Here is a 17,991-nt window from a genome sequence, read left to right on the forward strand (position 1 = left end):
GGTTCACAAGCACCGCCAAAGCATTGGGAAAATACTTACAGCAGCCATTGAATTCAGCTGATCGATATAAAACTCTGGCCAGCTGGTAGCTCCTTTGTTTTCTTCCTGGTCCTGGATGGGGGATGAAAAAGTGAAACAAAGACAGCAGATTAGTGGAATTAGCATTGACATCCCCTGCATTTCATGACCAAGCACCTCTGAAGTGCTCTTGAGCTCTTGCATTACTTTATATCAATATAAGCTTGACATTCTACATTCTGAGCTCACCACTGACAGCTCCAGCTATGGAAACATTACCTGATTTATTGAACTAGCATATTTTATATACAATTTATGTTACACCTGTGACCAAACTCCGCCCCAATGATACTTCATCTTCTTGTAGTTATCAGCTTTGGAGAAACCACACTGCAATTTTACATCCAGATTTCTCTTGAACTGACTCTACAGTGCCCTTGAAGTTTTGGCCGCAGAGCCTTGGTGAATGCCCTGTGTGGGGAAAAAAGAGTCTCTTACAAGTAGCGAAGAGTGAATAAATGCGACATGTGCTCGGCTTCACTCTTGAAGCCGGACCATGACTTACTGTCATGGTTTAACTGCAGTCGGCAACTGAATACCACACAGCTGCTCGCTCAACCTCCCACCTCTGTGCCAGAGGGATGGGGGAGAGAATTGGAAAAGAAAAAGTAAAACCGATGGGTTGAGATACAGACAGTTTAATAGGGCAGCAAAGGAAGAGAAAATAATAATATTAATGATAAAAGAATATACAAAACAAGTGATGCACAACGCAATTGCTCACCGCCCGCTGACCAATGCCCATCCCATCCCCGAGCCATGACCGCTGCCCCCTTGGCCAACCCCCACCCCAGCTTATATACTGAGCATGACGTCATATGGTATGCAATATCTGTTTGGCCAGTTTGGGTCAGCTGTCCTGGCTGTGCCCCCTCCCAGATCCTTGTGCACTTGGCAAAGCATGGGAAGCTGAAAATTCCTCAACAGTATAAGCACTACTTAGCAACAACTAAAACATCAGTGTGTTATCAACATTATTCTCATACTAAATCCAAAACACAGCACTATACTAGCTACTAAGAAGAAAATTAACTCTGTTCCAGCCGAAACCAGGACACTTACCAACATTCTAAGAGTGACTCCAGGCACAACAGACAAGTCCTCTGGGGGCTTAGTTTTTAGGAGGCAATATGCACCTGGCAATGCCCCCTGTGTTACTCCTGGGCCCATGATCTATGACACCAAATGATGCAGAGCCTCATTTGGTCATCCTGGTCTACAATGCCCTGCATCTGGTGGGACTTATAAGGGGTCTTCAGGTTCTACCATGTTCTTGCAGGTCATGACTGAAGGACGTCTGAGCCCAGCTCAGATAAATAATGCTCTACGTCCCCAGGGACTGCTTGGAGCAAGTAGGCAGATTTTGAGGGAATACTTCAAAACCAACCCTTTTCCCCACTGTATTCTCCTAAAAACATATCAAAAGAAGAAAGAGGATTCACAGCAGAAATGCCACACATGTCTAGGCTGGAGTCAACTGAAACTATGCAAACCCCAGACGTCTTCCCTTCATCTTCAGTTCACAGCCTGACTCGCTGCACAGCTTCGCCCCCTCCCTAACTTTGAGATGTTTGCAAGGGTCATCCTACACCGCAGTTGCCTGCAATGGTGGGACCTTGATGACCTACTCTTCTGCCCCCACGTCCGTGCATGCAGACAACTACCAATCCTCCGTCTGATTTCAGCAAGCCCCAGGAGCAAAGTCCCAAATATTTACTGCAGTTCAAGAGGCATATGTGGAAAATATTTGTGCATCCAAACTTCCCAAGCTGCAGCTTGCCAAGATGAGAACACACGGAGTTAGCGATAGGTAATTTGGATGTGACTCAGCTCCCCCAATGGGCAGTGCAGCCCATCCCTGCAGACCTGACCCTTTGCTGTGCCTGGCTCCGGAATGGGGACAAAAGAAGTTTGAGAGCAACCAGGGACCTGGCAACCCCTGCTCTCTGCTTTAACACTTTGGGTTGTTCTCCCCTCCTTCTTCTGCCAAGAACCGAGGTTTTGAATGAAACACTTGATTCACCTGCCCTCCACATTTCATTTTTTTTAATCAAGTGGGAATTAGCAGAGAGTGAGAATTTTTCTGAGATGTTAGAAAAACAACAAAAAAATCTGTCCTACCCATGCTAGTGCCAAACCTAATAAACCTGAAGGAGATTCCACCACCTGTCTCTGCATGGATGGAGGACCATTCATAGTCATGCTCTGATGACTAGTTATTGGAGCAACAAATAAAACCATCCCCTTCCTGTCCAAATAGTGCTTAAAAAAAGAGAAATGCTCATCATCTGGCTGAGTGTGCAACACCCACCCTGATGGGGAGAAACACGGGTGCCTTTGGTCTTTTCACAGCCAGGGAAAAACAGGATGCGCTGGCTTTGCTCTGCCTTCCCCTCTCCCGAAAACTAGCCTCCAGCAAAGGCAAGAGAACGGACGGGCAGAGACCTCTTGCCATTTGCTGGCAAATGGACTTGGTGAAGCAATCCTCTCCAAATAACGCAGGGACCGTCTGGCTGTCCATCCTGCCACATCTCTGGCCACGTCTGCGTCCACATGCAGCAACTGTCACCTTCCAGCACTGAGTCTGGCCACCCGAAGCCATGGCCAAGGGGAGATTTCCGCCATGGTGGGGGAAACCCAATGCCTTCCCAAAGGGGTGGGAAGAGGACACCCCTTTTCAGCTGTCTGGTTGGTCAGAGCTTTCCACCACTGGATTGTGCAGAGAAGCACCTGCCATGCCTGCAGGAGCCCTGGCAGCTGGCGTCTCCATTCACACACAGCCTGCCAGAAGTCATCCTTGTTGTCAGAAAGATGCTCAGGAGTACAGAGAAAGTGTCAGGGGGCTTGAGAAACAGAGGTGTAAGTTATATTTACAAGTTGAATGGAAAGGCACAAATTATACCAGAACCTCTCACAGAGCTGAAGGAAGGTCTTCTGCTTCTCCTGAGCGGGGTGGGAAGAATAAACTGCCATATTTTGCAGAGTATTTGTCACCTCTGGGAAACACATGTCATTTCTGCAACCTGTTGGTTAGAGCCCTTGCTTTAACCCAGGGGGGACCAGCAGCCCACAGGAGCGAGGTAGAAGCAGGATACGGGGGAACTGCCCATGGCCAACCACCTTGGTGATGCAGGGATGTGAGGTCACGCTGCACTTGATGGCAGGTTCAATCTGCAGAGCATCGCTTGCATTATTTTCCTGCAACTGAAGGGCAGTTTCTTGGTGCTAGTCCTATTCAGTGCCACACACCTGTCCTGCTGGATGACCCCATGGTCCCTCAGTGGTGCCAAGCAGCCGGCATGAGGCTCAGGCCACCTTCCTGCTCAGTGAAGAACCCATCTGACACAGACAGCCAGGTCTTTCTGGTTTCTCATCTCACATTGTGTGCCTTCCTAATGGACACTCTCATCCACTTCTGTGTGCAAAAGCACACCTCTCCCTGGTATACACAGCACACTGCTATATGCACCAGAAACAGGAACGAGCACGTACACGTGGCGGAGGCACTGAAGAAGAAGGGAGGGGTGCTGTGGAGCCCAAAGCCCTGTACATGTCTGCCAATCCACCCCTCTGAGACATCTTACGCTCTGCTACAGGAAGGCTCCACACAAACCCTGCAAAGCCTGTGGGCAAAGACTGTGATTTTTCCCCAGCTTTCCTGCCTCACTTTAGAGGCTGGCATACAAATGGTGCCCTGGGGGATGGCAGAGCCAGGGTAACCCACATGCACCTTGAACGTGGCCCAAAAAGGGACCAGCCCCTGTCACCTCCTGGAGACATCACTAGAGGGCCTCTCCATCACTGTGGGGTACCATCAGCACCTCTTATAAGGAGCATCCCTCTTCCACCAGTGCTCCCAGCAACACCAGCTGGGAAGGATGGTGAGGTCCCCACCACTGCACAGCACCAAGAGATGATGGCCTGTACCCGGACGGAAGATTTGGGCAGGGAGCAAGACCCATGCTGAGGAATAAGGTGGGAAGGCAGCAGGAGCAGCTCATCCTGTACCCCAGGACCTTTCTGCATGGTGCAAACACCTGCGAGGCAGGCAGGGATCTGGACCTGCTGCTTGTTTAAGGCTGAAAGGAAGCGGTGGAGCAAAAAAATAAAGGTCTCCAGGGGGGTGGAGGGGAGGCTGAACAACAAAATTGGCTAAACTGCTCATTTATAATTAACATGCTGCATTATAAATATTTCCCTTTGCTCAGCTCCCTCAGGCTCTCACATTTCCTCCCTGAAACCCCCAATTTAGAGAGCGCTCTCAATTAAGTGCAGCAGAACCTCATTAATTCAGATGAGCAGCCGGGCAGGCTCCTTGAAGAGCAGCTTCCCAGGCAAAGGGGGACTGTACAATAAAGCAGGCAAAGATCAGGACCTGGGTTTCCCTCAGCTCGCTGCAGGACATTGCTCAGTGGTAATTACTGTGGCTAATGGTCTACAGCACACTGTTAAGTGTCCTTTAGTGCATTCGGTGGCAGTAAAGAAATCCCCCAACAAAGCTACTAGCCCGGAGGGAAGTGACTCACAAGCTTTGCTCAGAGCCAGGAGGAGGGAGGAACCTCTCCAGGCATCACAGTTTGAAAGGGTGAATTTGTGAGATGGTGCTGGGGATATGAGTTTTGCAGCCTGCCTTCGACAAGGGATGCCCAGCTGCAGAGCTGAGTACTGCTAACGTCAGCTCTCCAGGATGCTCCATCGCATCCTGTCCAGCTGGCACTGGGGAAACTAACATCTCCCAGTTTCTTCTCTGGGCTGCATTTAGGTCTTTGCTGTGTTTGCTCTCAAGAAGCGTAGAAGTGAGGGCTGATCGGAACCCTGCTGACAGCCAGGTGCTCTGCTGCTGCGGCTTACTATGAGCTGCTCTTTTAGAGGCAGGCTGATGGCTGTAATTGCACAGTACAGGAACGGGTATCCCTTCTCGTCTGTAACATCTGCACCAACATCCCTTGCTCTCCTCCGGGAAGTGGCCCAACATGCCACCACACACATGCTCTGCTGCAAAAATTAGGAAACGCTGAAGTCGTGTAGCCAAAGGCAACCTTTGCCCCATTCCCCACTTTGTTCCCACCTGCTACCCCTGAAACCCACTTCTTCCTTCCAGGCATCTGGCAAATATACAGATCACATCAGCTGTGGCCCTGGTGTCACTGTGTCCTCTCCCCGCCTCTGCTGCCCCTTTGCCCCGGGCTCCGTGCACGGGGCTGACGGATGCTGCTGCTTGGCTGTTTCATACCACAGTGGCTGGGGGGGTGTCATGGTGTGAATCCAGTGAACAAGCTCCATTCTCTCCATTGGCACTGCGTGCCGCAGGGAAAGCAGCGCCCAGTCAAGATGCTTCGTTAATGGGAGCTTTTCCAAGCAAAGGTCACCAATCTGCCAGCTCCAGCCATTCCTTTGCCCTTCCTGGTGAGATTTGATGCTCCCCAGCCCTGCCACATCTTGGTTACAAACTTGACACTTCCACAGCACGCTTGCCTCCCCCTCGGGGTGTCGGCAGCTCCCACAGCCAGAAGTGCCCTTGCTCTTCCCAGTGACCCTCCTTGGGACACCGGGCCGCAGCACAGAGAAGGTGGTGGCACTGGCCTTGGCTGTATTTAGGCACCATTATTTGCACCTGGAAGGTGCATCTGCATGACCTCCTGCCCCTCTGACCTGCAGGAATGCAGCCACCGGATGCAATGTACCCTCCTGCTTGTAACATGTCCCCACGGCAGTGGGGAGAAAGATGCCTGTGAAGCTCCTCTGTGGTTCATCACAGCCACTTTGCTTCCAAATCAAGCTTCTGGCAATGCCTTTCAGGTGCCCAGCCTGTGAGTGATGTCTTTGATCCAGCAGCTTCCTTCCCACACCTGCAGCCTGTGGTGGTGGTGATGGATCTGGAGCCGCTCTGCAATAACTGAGCCCTAGAAGGCAGCTGGCCAGGTTCCGCAACCGACTGATGTCCAACATACCAGATCAGATCCTTCAAGGTGAAACCAAGTCAGAAGGGCTGGCTTGCAGCAGCCAGCTTCAGGCAAACCCCAGAGAGCCCTTTAGCAACAACGCTTGTGACTTTGATGGTTCACTTCCCTCTTGGCACCACCTGCAAGGCTGGTCTGCCCCAGGGGAACTTCTCACCAGGGAAGTCACAGCAAGGGGTTAAAAAAAAAATCCTCTTCAGTATGCTGCAAAAACAGAAGCAATCCCCTTTGGTTTTACACATCCTCCACATTGCATTTTTATTTTGCAGTGTTCCCCATCCCTCCTTGCTGCTCCATAATGGTGGAGCAAGGGAAAGCTGGCAGCAGCTGGCAGCCCACCATGCTTCGTCAACCCCCCCTCCCTGCCTGCCGCAGATGATCCACCTGGATGCTGTTTGCAAGGTCAAAAAAGAAGTAGACAGTGGCGTAGATGGGTTTTAAGCCAACAGGTCTGCAGCCTGCATGGGAAATCTAAATCCAGCCCAGCTCTGATGACATGGCTGAGCCTTTGCCAGGCACGCTGTGGCAGAGGTTTTGGCCCACCGTAGCCCTCCAGGTCTTCCTCGTCCCTCCAGCTGCTCAGCTCCCCCAGGTATCCCTGCAATAAAAACTAAAGGATGCAACTAAAGCTGTTCCCCCGTGCCCTGCCAAAGGGTCGCTGCAAAGGGCTGTAATTTCATTGGATTCTCCCCGAGTTGGGATCTTAGGGTCCAAACCATCCCAACTCAGACCACTCTGGTTTTCCATATGCTAACATTTCCTATACCCTCTCCTCTAGAAATACACACATGCCCTCATACACTTTTCCCAGGGTTTAAAAATTATGCTCCCCATAAGCAAATATAGCATGACCAGATGCCTTTCATAGTCAGCTGGTTCATTGTTTGAAAAGCTTCACTTTAAAATCCAAAAAGATTGCTAACAGATGCATTTTTTGGCTGGAGAGGGAGAAAAACCTCGCTTAAACAAAAGTGTGTTGTGATTGGAACTAAAAAGGGAATTACCTTTAAAGATAAAAACTATAAACATTTCCTATTGAAAAATACCCCCAGCCATGCAAACAGCCTGTTTCCCTTGGTCAGCCCAAGAAAATGACACCTGAGATGATATTTCAACCTGCTGCTGCAATAACTGCAGGAATATCTGCATGATCAAGCACCATGAAATGTTTCTTATCGATCCCAGGTGACCCAGGAGCACAGTAAAACACCAAGCTTTTTTTTCCTCCTTCCCTTGCATGCCATCTTTGTCAGCTTTGGCTCTTAGTTCTGCTACTGCAGCTTTTTGCTTAATTTTTTTTTACAATAATGTTGTTTTTTAAATGAGGTAAATAGAAACACAAGCCCTGTGAACAACCCACAGGACTGATCTGCAAGTGGATGAGTGAGCTGGAAAGCAAAGCTCTCTGGAGGGAGTGGGTCAAAGGCACAGTCAAAGAGGAAAGAGGCTGTCTGGCTGGGAAAAATAGTATTACTGGAGAGCCACCACTCGTTTCCCTATTTATCACATTTTTTTCCATTCTCCCCTGCAAACACACCACTGCTGCCTTCTCCTAACATGAAGGGATCCTAGTTTTATATCTGATGAGGAAATTTTAAATGTAAGCTTTGCTTGCCAGGGACAGCTTAACACTCCCTAGAGCTATGCACCCAGCATTAGCGATGTCGACGGGTTTTCAATATGAGCTTAAAGAGTGCAGCATTGCTTGGCATCCCTGCAGGTCATTTTTCCCCAACCCCGGCTTTACAGATGCTCAGAGAGCTCAGCCGAATCGAAAGGGAGAGGGGCAGAGTCAGATCCTGCATTTGCCTGAGCTGGTTTTCCGTACCAATCCCTTCCACCTGGTTATTTATGCTGAGCTTCTGCCTGAACACCTCTAATCCACCCATATTTTGAGGCACATGAAAATTCCCTGGTGAGCTGCTTTATTAGCTTGACGTTATGTACATCAGTTGGCAGGAGCCAAACCTCCTGTAATTAAGAGGTGCTGTGGAGTAAGTGCAAAGTGTGAATTATTAACTCCCTTTGGAGTGTGGCCTTCTGAGAAAGGCCATTCTGAGTCACCCTCTTCCACTGAAGCAAATCCACAGCCAAAGAAACAGTAAAGCTGGAAACCCTCCTGCTTCCTCCCTGTGCTTCCGAGCAATATCCTCTCCTGGAGAGCGGGACCAGCAGGGAGTGAAATATTTTGGGATGAGGTATGAAACAAGTCATCGTCCAGAAATACCACTTCTAAAAGCAGATTTCATCCCGCTGTTAATGCATCTCCAGCTTTGCATTTCTCTGCTTTATTACAGCCATAGAAGAGGCTGACAACTTCAAAGACGGTCTCTCCAGTAATCTTTAAATCTCTCTCTTGACCCAAGTGCTGCACAGCTGCTGGATTTAATGCAGACTTCAGTTCTCGTGTGGGTCCCTGCTGACAGATTCACCAGCCCCCATCATGAGATGTTTTTTATCCCTTTGCCTCCCCCAGAGCATCACAGGGTGATGCAGGTGGGACAGAACCGCAGGGAGTTCATCTGGTGCATCCCCCTGCTCCAAGCAGTGTCTGGGCTGGGATCAGACCCGGCCTCTCCATGAATGGACAATCAGGGAGGACAAAACCTCTGCTCTGTCAAGCAGGTACTGTGGGCTGGGATAAAAACAGCTGCTTGAGCGGCAGAGAAACCAGGATATGGAGCTGCAGGGCAGGGGAAAATATGCCAGGGAAGGATATATGATGGTTTTCCTGTATTTCCTCTTGAAAAGCTCTGCTGAGGCCAGGTGCTACCAAGTCCCTTGCCAGGACAACCCAGCACAACAATGTCTCATTTTGTTCACCTTTTACCAAACCTTACCTATCATGGGAATATATAAAATGTGCAACAACTGGGATATGTTCTGCAGAGCTGAGCATGACGGGTAATGCTGACAGCAAAGCAGAAGTGCCAGAGACGGCACACGGCAGCAGGGAACATGCTGAAAGGACAGATAGATGTTTTCTGTGCTGCACTCACCTTTGACATCAGTGAATGCAGGGGGAATGCCCTGGCTTCTCAGGTTACGGACAGAGCACAAGATATTTTGGAGCCTGGCAAAGCTGATTTTCAAGGAAACCCCGTGGGAGAAGGCTGGGCAGCATCTCTATCCTACCTCATACTGCTCTTTTGAGAGGGAGCTTGTTGCAACTGGTCTCAAACTGGACTTTCAGACTCAAAGTCTCACTGAAGTCATCTGCCTCTCAGCAGCTTGTTTCCAACAGGAGCAAAAATTGGAAGCAGAGGAAAGAGCAAAAACTGCTCAGGGGACAATTCTGGATCCTTGGTAAGTCAGGCATCTGCCTGTGACTGATGTCCGCCTTCGCCAGCCCCTCGGGACCCACCAGGCAAAACTGGGTGTTACCAGCATCTCAAGTGATGACTTGCTATTAAACACAGGCAGGCCAAAGGGTTTGGGTGCATCCTGGACTTCCAAAATCACTGCCACTCAGCCTGCAGCCAAGGTGGGGAGGTAGGACCCTTGCTCTGCCTCCAGCTCTACTGCCCTGGTGAAAACACAGCCATTGCTCTCAGCTGGAGAAGCCCAGCCCCCCTCCTCAATGCCAGGCTACCCCGCAGGTAATTTGTCCTCATAAAAACATAGTACACAAGTAAGTTTTACCATGAGCCACTGGGATAGCCACCAATGTTTCTGCTGCCTGACAGCCCTCATCACATAGGAGCAGGACTACCTAGAGCCTGCTGTGCATAGAGACATGTTCTCCAGCCCATGTGACTCCTGGTTTCCTCCACTGCTAAAGCCTTCGTTGATAATTTTAAATTCATTTTTAATTAAAAAGCAGGAGAAAAGCATTTGTCTCCACCAGCACATCTCCTTCAGAGCAAGCAGTGGCACGTATGCTCTGCAGCTCATCGAGATGGCATCGTGAGTAGGGAAGGAGCAGCTGAGAGCGGCCAGAGGAAGGAGGACCAGGGCAGAGCAGCAGGCAGGATCCAGCCTTGGATGGGCTCCCCCTCCGAGGACCTCTGAGGATGCCACAGGGTGCTTCTGTGGCTCCTTCCTTCAATATCTCCCAGGAGGAGGGAGTTTATCAGCATGGTTTTTAAAAAATGGTGAGTGCAAGGAGGTGCTGGAATAGGAAACAGGTACTATCAGCCCCATCTAAACCCTTCCCCCAGAGATTAGATAGCACATAATCTCCACTCAGAATAATAATGACATGGCTTTGCTTGATTTCGGTCTCCATTGTCTCCCCTTATCCAGACACACCAGAGCATGGCTCCTCCACTTATCTGACAGGCAGTGACGAGCAAGCATCTCCTGCCTGTTTTCTTGTTGATTCAGACCAGTGCCTGTAATTTGTTAACATCTCTTCTCCCCTCCGATTTAAATCTTGGGCATGGCAGGCCTCTGTCTAACAATAATACAGGGATTTCAGGGGTATTTATGAGAGGTTTAAAATTTAATCCTACATGAGCAAGGTAAGCCTGCTCTTGGCCTAAAATGCAGCTGGGAAATCTGGTGCCATTGCTACAGCAGAAGAAAAGAGGCATTAATGGCAGCGAGCGCCCTTCGAGCAGAGCCAGGCAACCGCCAGCACTGCTGAGCCAATTCCTGCAGCCAGGTTAGGGGACGCAGTGGTGAATTTGGGAACTGAATCACAGAATCATAGGATGGTTTGGGTTGGAAGGGACCTTTAGAGGCCATCCAGTCCAACCCCCCTCCCATGAACAGGGACATCTTCAACTAGATCAGGTTGCTCAGAGCCCCGTCCAGCCTGGCCTTGGATGTTTCCTGGGGTGGGGCATCTGCCACCTCTCTGGGCAACCTGGGCCTGTTTCACCATCTTCATTGTAAAAAATGTCTTCCTTATATCTAGTCTAAACCTACCCTCTTTTAGTTTAAAACCCTTCTCCTATCGCAACAGGCCCTGCTAAAAAATCTGTCCCCATCTTTCTTATAAGCCCCCTTTAAGTACTGAAAGGCTGCAATAAGGTCTCCCCAGAGTCTTCTCCAGCCTGAACAGCCCCAACTCTCTCAGCCTTTCCTCATAGGAGAGAGGTGTCCCATCCCTCTGATAATTTCTGTAGCCCTCCTCTGGACCTGCTCCAACTGGTCTATGCCCCCATCTGGGGGCATTTCCCTTGCAGGCCTCGGTGTCCTTCCATCTGCTTGCAAAACTAAGGATTTTTGCCCCGTTTCTCCCCACAGTGTTATGTCCTTCAGGATCTCTGCTTTGGCCAAGGCTGGGAGAAAAATGAGTCCCAGCTCAGATAGCTGGACCTAACTCCTGTGCCAACATACAGGGGCAAAAATGTTCAGTTTACTGGGGAAAAAAAGAGTGATTTTGGCTACCTAGGAGGTGGTCAGCCTGTGGTACCTTGCAGCACTTGGGCTGCCCACCCCCAGAAGCAAAAGCAGATGAACTGAGGGAGAAGGGTAGCAAGGCAGTCTGCTCCATCCTGGACTGACCATGAGAGGTGGCACCAGCCTTGCTCCATGCCGCAACCATGAACCTGCCCACAGGCACCACAGGCTTTGGCCACCCGGGCTCTGATTTAGCAGCAGAAATACAAACGAACCTCAATTCTTGACCTCTATCTAAAGGGTGACACAACCAAGCTCAGACATCAGTGTATCTCAACATTGGGAAGACGTCCATGCATCTTAAGTTTTCAGCTTAAGACACGTGGCCGTGAGGGCAGCATTGCAGAGCTGCGTCCCGACACACCGGGAGCTCGGCAGACAGATCAGTGACTCTCATCAACCCTTGTCTCTTATTAGTGACATCTCAGTTACACCCATGAGGCTAGAGTCCTTCATTGCCCCAGGGGTGAAACAGCTTCACCCTACAAGCAAGCTCTGCACTGCCGGACCAAATCTCTTGCAGGCTGCACTGTGGGCACACAGCCTCCCCAGCGCCACTTTCCATTTGTGCAGTCCTCCAGGAAGAGCTGGTGGGAGGAAAAAAAACACCCAAGCCTGTCTTATTGCAGCAAACTGGAAACCCAGGGGAGGGGAAGGCTTTTGGGCAGGCTGTAATCAAGCCCCCAGACACAAGCAGAGAAGAGCAGGGCCAAGACACATGGCGACCAGAGCAGCCCCTTGCCCCTGCAATGCCAACCTCAGTGACCACAGAGCTCCACATGGCCCTTCTTGTGCTGGCAGGGATGAGCACAGAGTGGAGGACACCCATGTGGGGTGTGGGCCACCTCCTCCAACCTGAATGGGCTCAGGAGGAAGAGCTCTGCATTTTGGAGACTGAAGACATTGCTTCCTCAGGACCACCCCGGGGAACAGATGCATTTCTGTGACACCCCAAAAAACACTGATCATCCCAAGAAAGCTGTGTCCCTCCCCACATCTCCTCCCCACCCTGCACAGGAGGGAAAGGGCTCAGCCCCTGACTGCAGCGTGGAAGGGTCTCTTACTTTCTTCTTGCTGCAGTATATCTGCCACTTCTTCTCCGCCGGCAGCGCGAACATGGCCTCTCTGTGCTTGTCCGTGAGGTCAAGTTCATCCTGGAAAGGGGAAAAAAACCCACAAAACATGCAACATGAGTACACAAATGGGTAATGGCCCAGATACAACCCCAGATAAGTGGTGTAAATCAATTTGGGCCACACCACAGCGCAGTGGTAGTCCTGCAGCATCGCCCCGTGACTATCGATTTGTCAGGGCAATGATGCTAATTCTCATCCTGCTGTTGCTGACCTCCCCCTGACTCCTGGGCTACAGCTGGCTGCCGGGAGGACAGGGCTGCAAACCTCTCTGCCTTGCTCCCACCGAACATTGCCTTCATCACTTTTAAAGGCAGCAAGTGTTTTAGAAAGGACAGCCATGAAGCCAGTACAGCTGCCTGCAAGATAGCTTTGCACAGAAGATTGAGAGCTCCGGATGATAGAATATATCTAAGATATGTACAGTGGAGAAAAATTCAAATAGGACCTTTCTTTTTTACCACCCCAGGTAACTGCTTCACCACTGAGCACCCCAAGTGGCCCAGCCCATTTCCATCGCTGACATCCTCATATCATTGAAAATAGGGGGTTTTTTTCTGGCTTTTGGTTTGTTTTCCTGGAACTAGAATTAGAAAGCACCTTTCCCAATATCTACAGTTCATAAAGAGGTACATCCTCTCCATCAAAACCGGACTATGTATTGGCTGGTAGAGATAAAGCTGTTTACTGACAGAAACCTTTATTGGTTTATCTGATTTTATTTCAAAGGACACATCCATTTTTGACTTGGAGGCTCGGTTAGCAGCGTGCCCTCCACCGAGATGCCTGAGTATTATCAAAGCCTCGTCACTTCCTGTTGCTAGATGTAGGTCAAATCTTTTATCAGACAACTAACTAAATAAAACACTCAGGCAGGGCTGGGAGGCTCACTGCTAAAGCCAAATTGATCTTACAACCATGGATGTCTCTTAAAATCATCACCACTGATAACAACTCTCATGCTGGAGGAGTGTTGGTGCAGCGGTGGGAGCACTGTAGATGCTCTAGAAGGTCACAAGAGAGCCCTACCGTGGCATCCAGCCAACTCATCCCACCCAGCCAGTAGATTTAATTAAGAGGATCCCCATTAAAAATTACACTCTTAATTCCAGCAGCTAAAAAAGAGAAAGGAAAAAAAAAAAAGAAAAACCGTATGGTGACCCATTAAAGTTTCCCTGCCTGAATAATAACACTTATCAACTAAAGCCCCTGGTACCCCAAACAAAGGTAATAGCCCCATTTGGCAAAGTTTGAACAAGAGGCCTATGGGGAAAGATGGGTCCCTGAATCAGCCACTTAGAAATTCAGCTGATCTAAGTAAATCTCATATTGCAGCCAGTAGCCAAGGAAGGGAGCCTTCAGCTATCTTGTAACCCAAACCGAAGGGCCCTCCAGTGTAACACGCAGTGACAGAGGGCTGCGCATTGTCCTGAAGTCTCAGAGAGGCTTATACATCTACTTTAGGTATTAATCTAACTTCCCAATGAAATTACTCCTCAAAAGGAAAGATGTCATGAAGGTTTTCCTGATATGTACGCATGGAGGAGCTTTGTGTCTTCCTTTATTTTCTCCCCCCGTATCGACTGACTCTTCAGACCACCACAGAGCACACAGCTGATGTTTGTGGAGCTCTGGAAGCAGACTTGCAAGACACCCTTACAACAGAAATAAACATGCTGCCACAACAGAAGCTTGGAAAAAAGTGAGGACTGAGAAAGCCTGAGCCCAGTCTGAGACACCTCTCCTCCCCCTGCGCCCAGGGAGGAGAACCTGGCTTAGGGACTCCTCCAGCAAGTGCCGCTTTCAAACCTTGCCGTGCCCCTACAGTCTGGGAGGCCAGGGATTCATATCCAGCAACCAATCTGGGGCAAGTCTTGTCAGTCTTCCATGTCTTGTGCACGTGAAAAACAGAAATCACACACGATGCCCTTCTCCCTTTGTGTCTCCGCAGGCTATGAGCTGGTCAGACACCCAAGCTCTGTTTCAGCCCCAGATCTGCAGGTCTAAAGGTGGAAAACAGGATGACACCTGACACAGGGACTCAGCTGAAATTCAGCTCGTTGGAAAAGTACATCTGGGAGTGTGGGAGGGATCAAGGGTCTCCTGATAATTATTTACCCTCTGCAGTGAGGGTTTGAGTGAGTGCAGGAAAATGCTTCCACTGCGACCCTGCGGCCCTGCCACGGGAATCTGGGATTCAGGCATGAAAGCACCAGCCAAGCACATCTGTACTTAAGTTCTTAGAAAAATATTTATTGAAACTTTCAAAATACCCATACCCTAAAAATATAACTTGTGCAAATGTGAAGATTTATTAACCAAGGAAAAAAATATAAACTGAGCTGAAGCCTAAGCGGGAGCAAGAAAGAATAAAGCAGAAGAACATATTAGGTTCTGGTATATGACAATGTGCAAACACATCCAAAAAAGGTGCAGAAATGCTTCTGAGCCCCACACAGCATGTTTCATTGTGCCCGGGCTCTAACACGTTCCGTCATCGCAGCCCTGCATCACTCAGTGACACCTACCTAATGATATCTTGCAGGATGCTAGGGAAAGGTGTTTAAATAAATAATACATGGCACTCAGTGAATAAGAAAATCCTCATAATCAAACAGCGACTAATGACTGTTATTCCAAGCAGTAACAGTGACTTAACCGTGAAGAGTCAGGTCTTTGCTGGTTATATGTGCATGGGGATTCCTGCACCCACCTCCAGCCCCTTGTTTACACTCGCTGATGGGTATCTCAGTACTCCTTGGCCTCAAGCAGGCTGCTCATAAACTGCCCTTCAAACTCTAAAAGATCAAGAGGGGACACGAACATCAGCCATTTGCCGGTGGCTCACAGACTACTGTAAAAACACAGCTTTGACAGAGCCTTTTGCAATTGCATGGTAGAGTTGTAACATGGCAGAGGAGCTGTGCACAACCTCAAACCCATATGTGCCTTCAATTAATCAGCACGAGCTTGATAATTAGGTGATTCTAACTGGCAATTAATTTTATAGGCCATTTGCAAGCCGTGCACTCCCACTACAGCATGCGATGTTGGCGGCTGTTGAAGAGTGAGAAGATAACCAGTGAGTCAGTGTCCCTCACCCCTCACTTCAGCCTCACCTTTCACAGCTCTGCCCTTTCCACCTGGCTGCATCCCATGTCAGAATCTGCCAACTTTGCTATTTAAAATATTTTTTTGGAACTGCGTCAAAGGGACGTAAAATAACAGCCTCATTTTGCTACCAAAAGGAAGTCTCTGCCCAGAGTGTTTTTACTGGAAAGAAATATGCTTCTATTAAATATTTATTCCGTACAGTTAAACTATTCACCTTTAGATCAGGAAACATGTTTCAACATTAGATCTTCATTTGAATATGATTTAACAAAAAACTCATAGGCGAGACTTGATTCTCAGTATTTGCTATTTCTAGGAGGTAAAATACTTCCGTGTAGCTTGCTTTGCTGATGGCTCTTCGCTCAAGCTAAACAAACCTCCTCCTCTCTCCAAGCACAGCAGAGCTCCAGTGAAGATGATCCCACACCGTTCTCCTAAAGCTACCTTAGAAACATGTTGCTAAGCTCAGCATGCTGTGAGCAGGATCCCATGGGCCAAACAAGTTTTCATCTCTCCCTACACCTTTGCCTTGGAGGTGCTGAGGGGGAGATCTTAGAATAGAATCTTAGAATCACAGAATTATTAAGGTTGGAAAAGGCCTCTAGGGTCATCAAATCCAACCGCCAACCCAACACTACCATGTCTCCTAAATCATGCCCTGAAGTGCCATGTCTATAGAAGTGCCACATCTTACCATGGTCCCTACCTCCTCAAGCTGGCAATCAGGAGGTATGAGGAGCCCAAGGCACCTGAGGTCCTCTGGTCCAACCCCCTCATCAAGCAGGGCCACCTAGAGCCACTGCCCAGGACAATGTCCAGAGAGCTTTTGAATATCTCTGAGGGAAACTCTACCATCCTCTCTGGTTTGCAGTCAAGGTAGTCTCCACCCACCTTCTGAAGGCAAAGCCAGATGAAGCAGAAAAGCGAGGCACTGCTGTTGGAAGAAATGTTTGACTCTCCCAGCAGAGAAGGCATCAAGTCCAGCCCCTGTTACAGGGACGCTCACATCATGATGGTGTGGTCCTTCAGTGCAAGTTCCTGTCCCTGCAGCTTCATCCATGCCATGGCAGATGTTTTAATGAGCATCTTCCATGAGCTGAGAGCCATGGGCTTTAATGGGGGCAATGGCAGGAAGCCAGCAGGATGCTGCAAATCTCTGACCTCAGAAACAAGCTCCAGGATGGGCTCTCAGAGCTGGATGAGCTCATGTGCTGCCCACCCATGGCTGCAACACCCCAGCACGACCATCACTGGTTCTTTCCCTACGCTCCACGAGTCCTGCAGGCCACCAAAAATTCTGCAAGAAGTAGCTGGGGAGTAGAGATTAAGTAAGGGACGACCCCCTTTACAGGGGTCTGCACCTCCGGAATATCTTCAGAGGGGGTACGAAAAAAGATGAAAAACGTATCAGTCTAATGCACCTTTCTGGCTGATAAATTGTGTAACCGTAATACATGGAGGTGACAGGGGAAAAAAGGAGTTTATCCGTTGTCATAACTGAAATAAAAATTAATTAAAATTTGCTGGCCTGTTCTGGGTTTATGTATACATACATACGTGTGCATTTATATATATACACACACACATAATGACAGACATCACTGCATCAATAAATGACCGATGTAATACAGAGCAAGTGAATTTACTCCCGATGAATGGATGCACAGAGTTTAGAAGCTTCTGAAAGGACACCAGTGAGACTACAGCACGTAGAGGCAAGATGTTCTGCATCCTCTAATAAAGCATGAGAGATCTGAGACTGCTCAAAAAAGAAAAAAAAAAAAAAAGAACGAAACAAGCAGGAACTTTTTGGCAACATTTGGCATTAACTGGTACAGCATGGGAATTAATAAATAAATAAATAAATAATGGCCTGTTGAAGCCTGCATCAGCTTCCTTTCTCAGGGGTCATATCGCTTTTTCACTCTCTTCCAGGCATTCTTCTCCAAGTTCATCAATTTGATTTATCCCAGAATGCTGCAGTGTCAAGGGAAATGGCAATCAGCATTTTTCCCCCTGTACCTCATCTAATCACTTTCCACTGTGTGAAGGCGCTGCCTGCACAGCCAGCTGGGCAGCTGCCTGCCCACGACTGCCAGCCCTGACTGCGATCTGCAACGGCACATGATAAACCTCCACCTCAGAACTGATCTTGCTTAGCTCGTTATTTTATTTTTAAGCTGTTTTCCTAAAGAAACAGGCTTATTAATCAGCGGCTGTTACAGTGTAAGCAACAACCGCCTTCACATGCATCCTGCACCACAGGAGGACCTCCTCTACCTGCAACCTTTATTTAGGCAATTACAATTCTCAACATATGTGGATTTATCTTTTTTTTTTAATAGGAACGTAGTGAA

General features: G+C 48.9%; 1 protein-coding gene across 5 annotated transcripts in view; it reads right to left on the minus strand.

Annotated features, from left to right (window-relative positions):
- Positions 1 to 17,991, minus strand: part of DAAM1 (dishevelled associated activator of morphogenesis 1) — a 96,696-nt gene that overhangs the window by 34,077 nt on the left and 44,628 nt on the right. For all 5 annotated transcript variants that reach the window (XM_064461016.1, XM_064461015.1, XM_064461018.1 and 2 more), the window contains exons 4-5: positions 12,452 to 12,541; positions 40 to 111 (exon numbers count right to left, since the gene is read on the minus strand). In XM_064461016.1, the coding sequence (XP_064317086.1) occupies positions 40 to 111; positions 12,452 to 12,541 (162 nt within the window). The remainder of the gene's footprint in view (positions 1 to 39; positions 112 to 12,451; positions 12,542 to 17,991) is intronic.

Source organism: Phalacrocorax carbo, chromosome 9 (assembly GCF_963921805.1).
Source record: "Phalacrocorax carbo chromosome 9, bPhaCar2.1, whole genome shotgun sequence".
Lineage (NCBI taxonomy): Eukaryota > Metazoa > Chordata > Aves > Suliformes > Phalacrocoracidae > Phalacrocorax > Phalacrocorax carbo.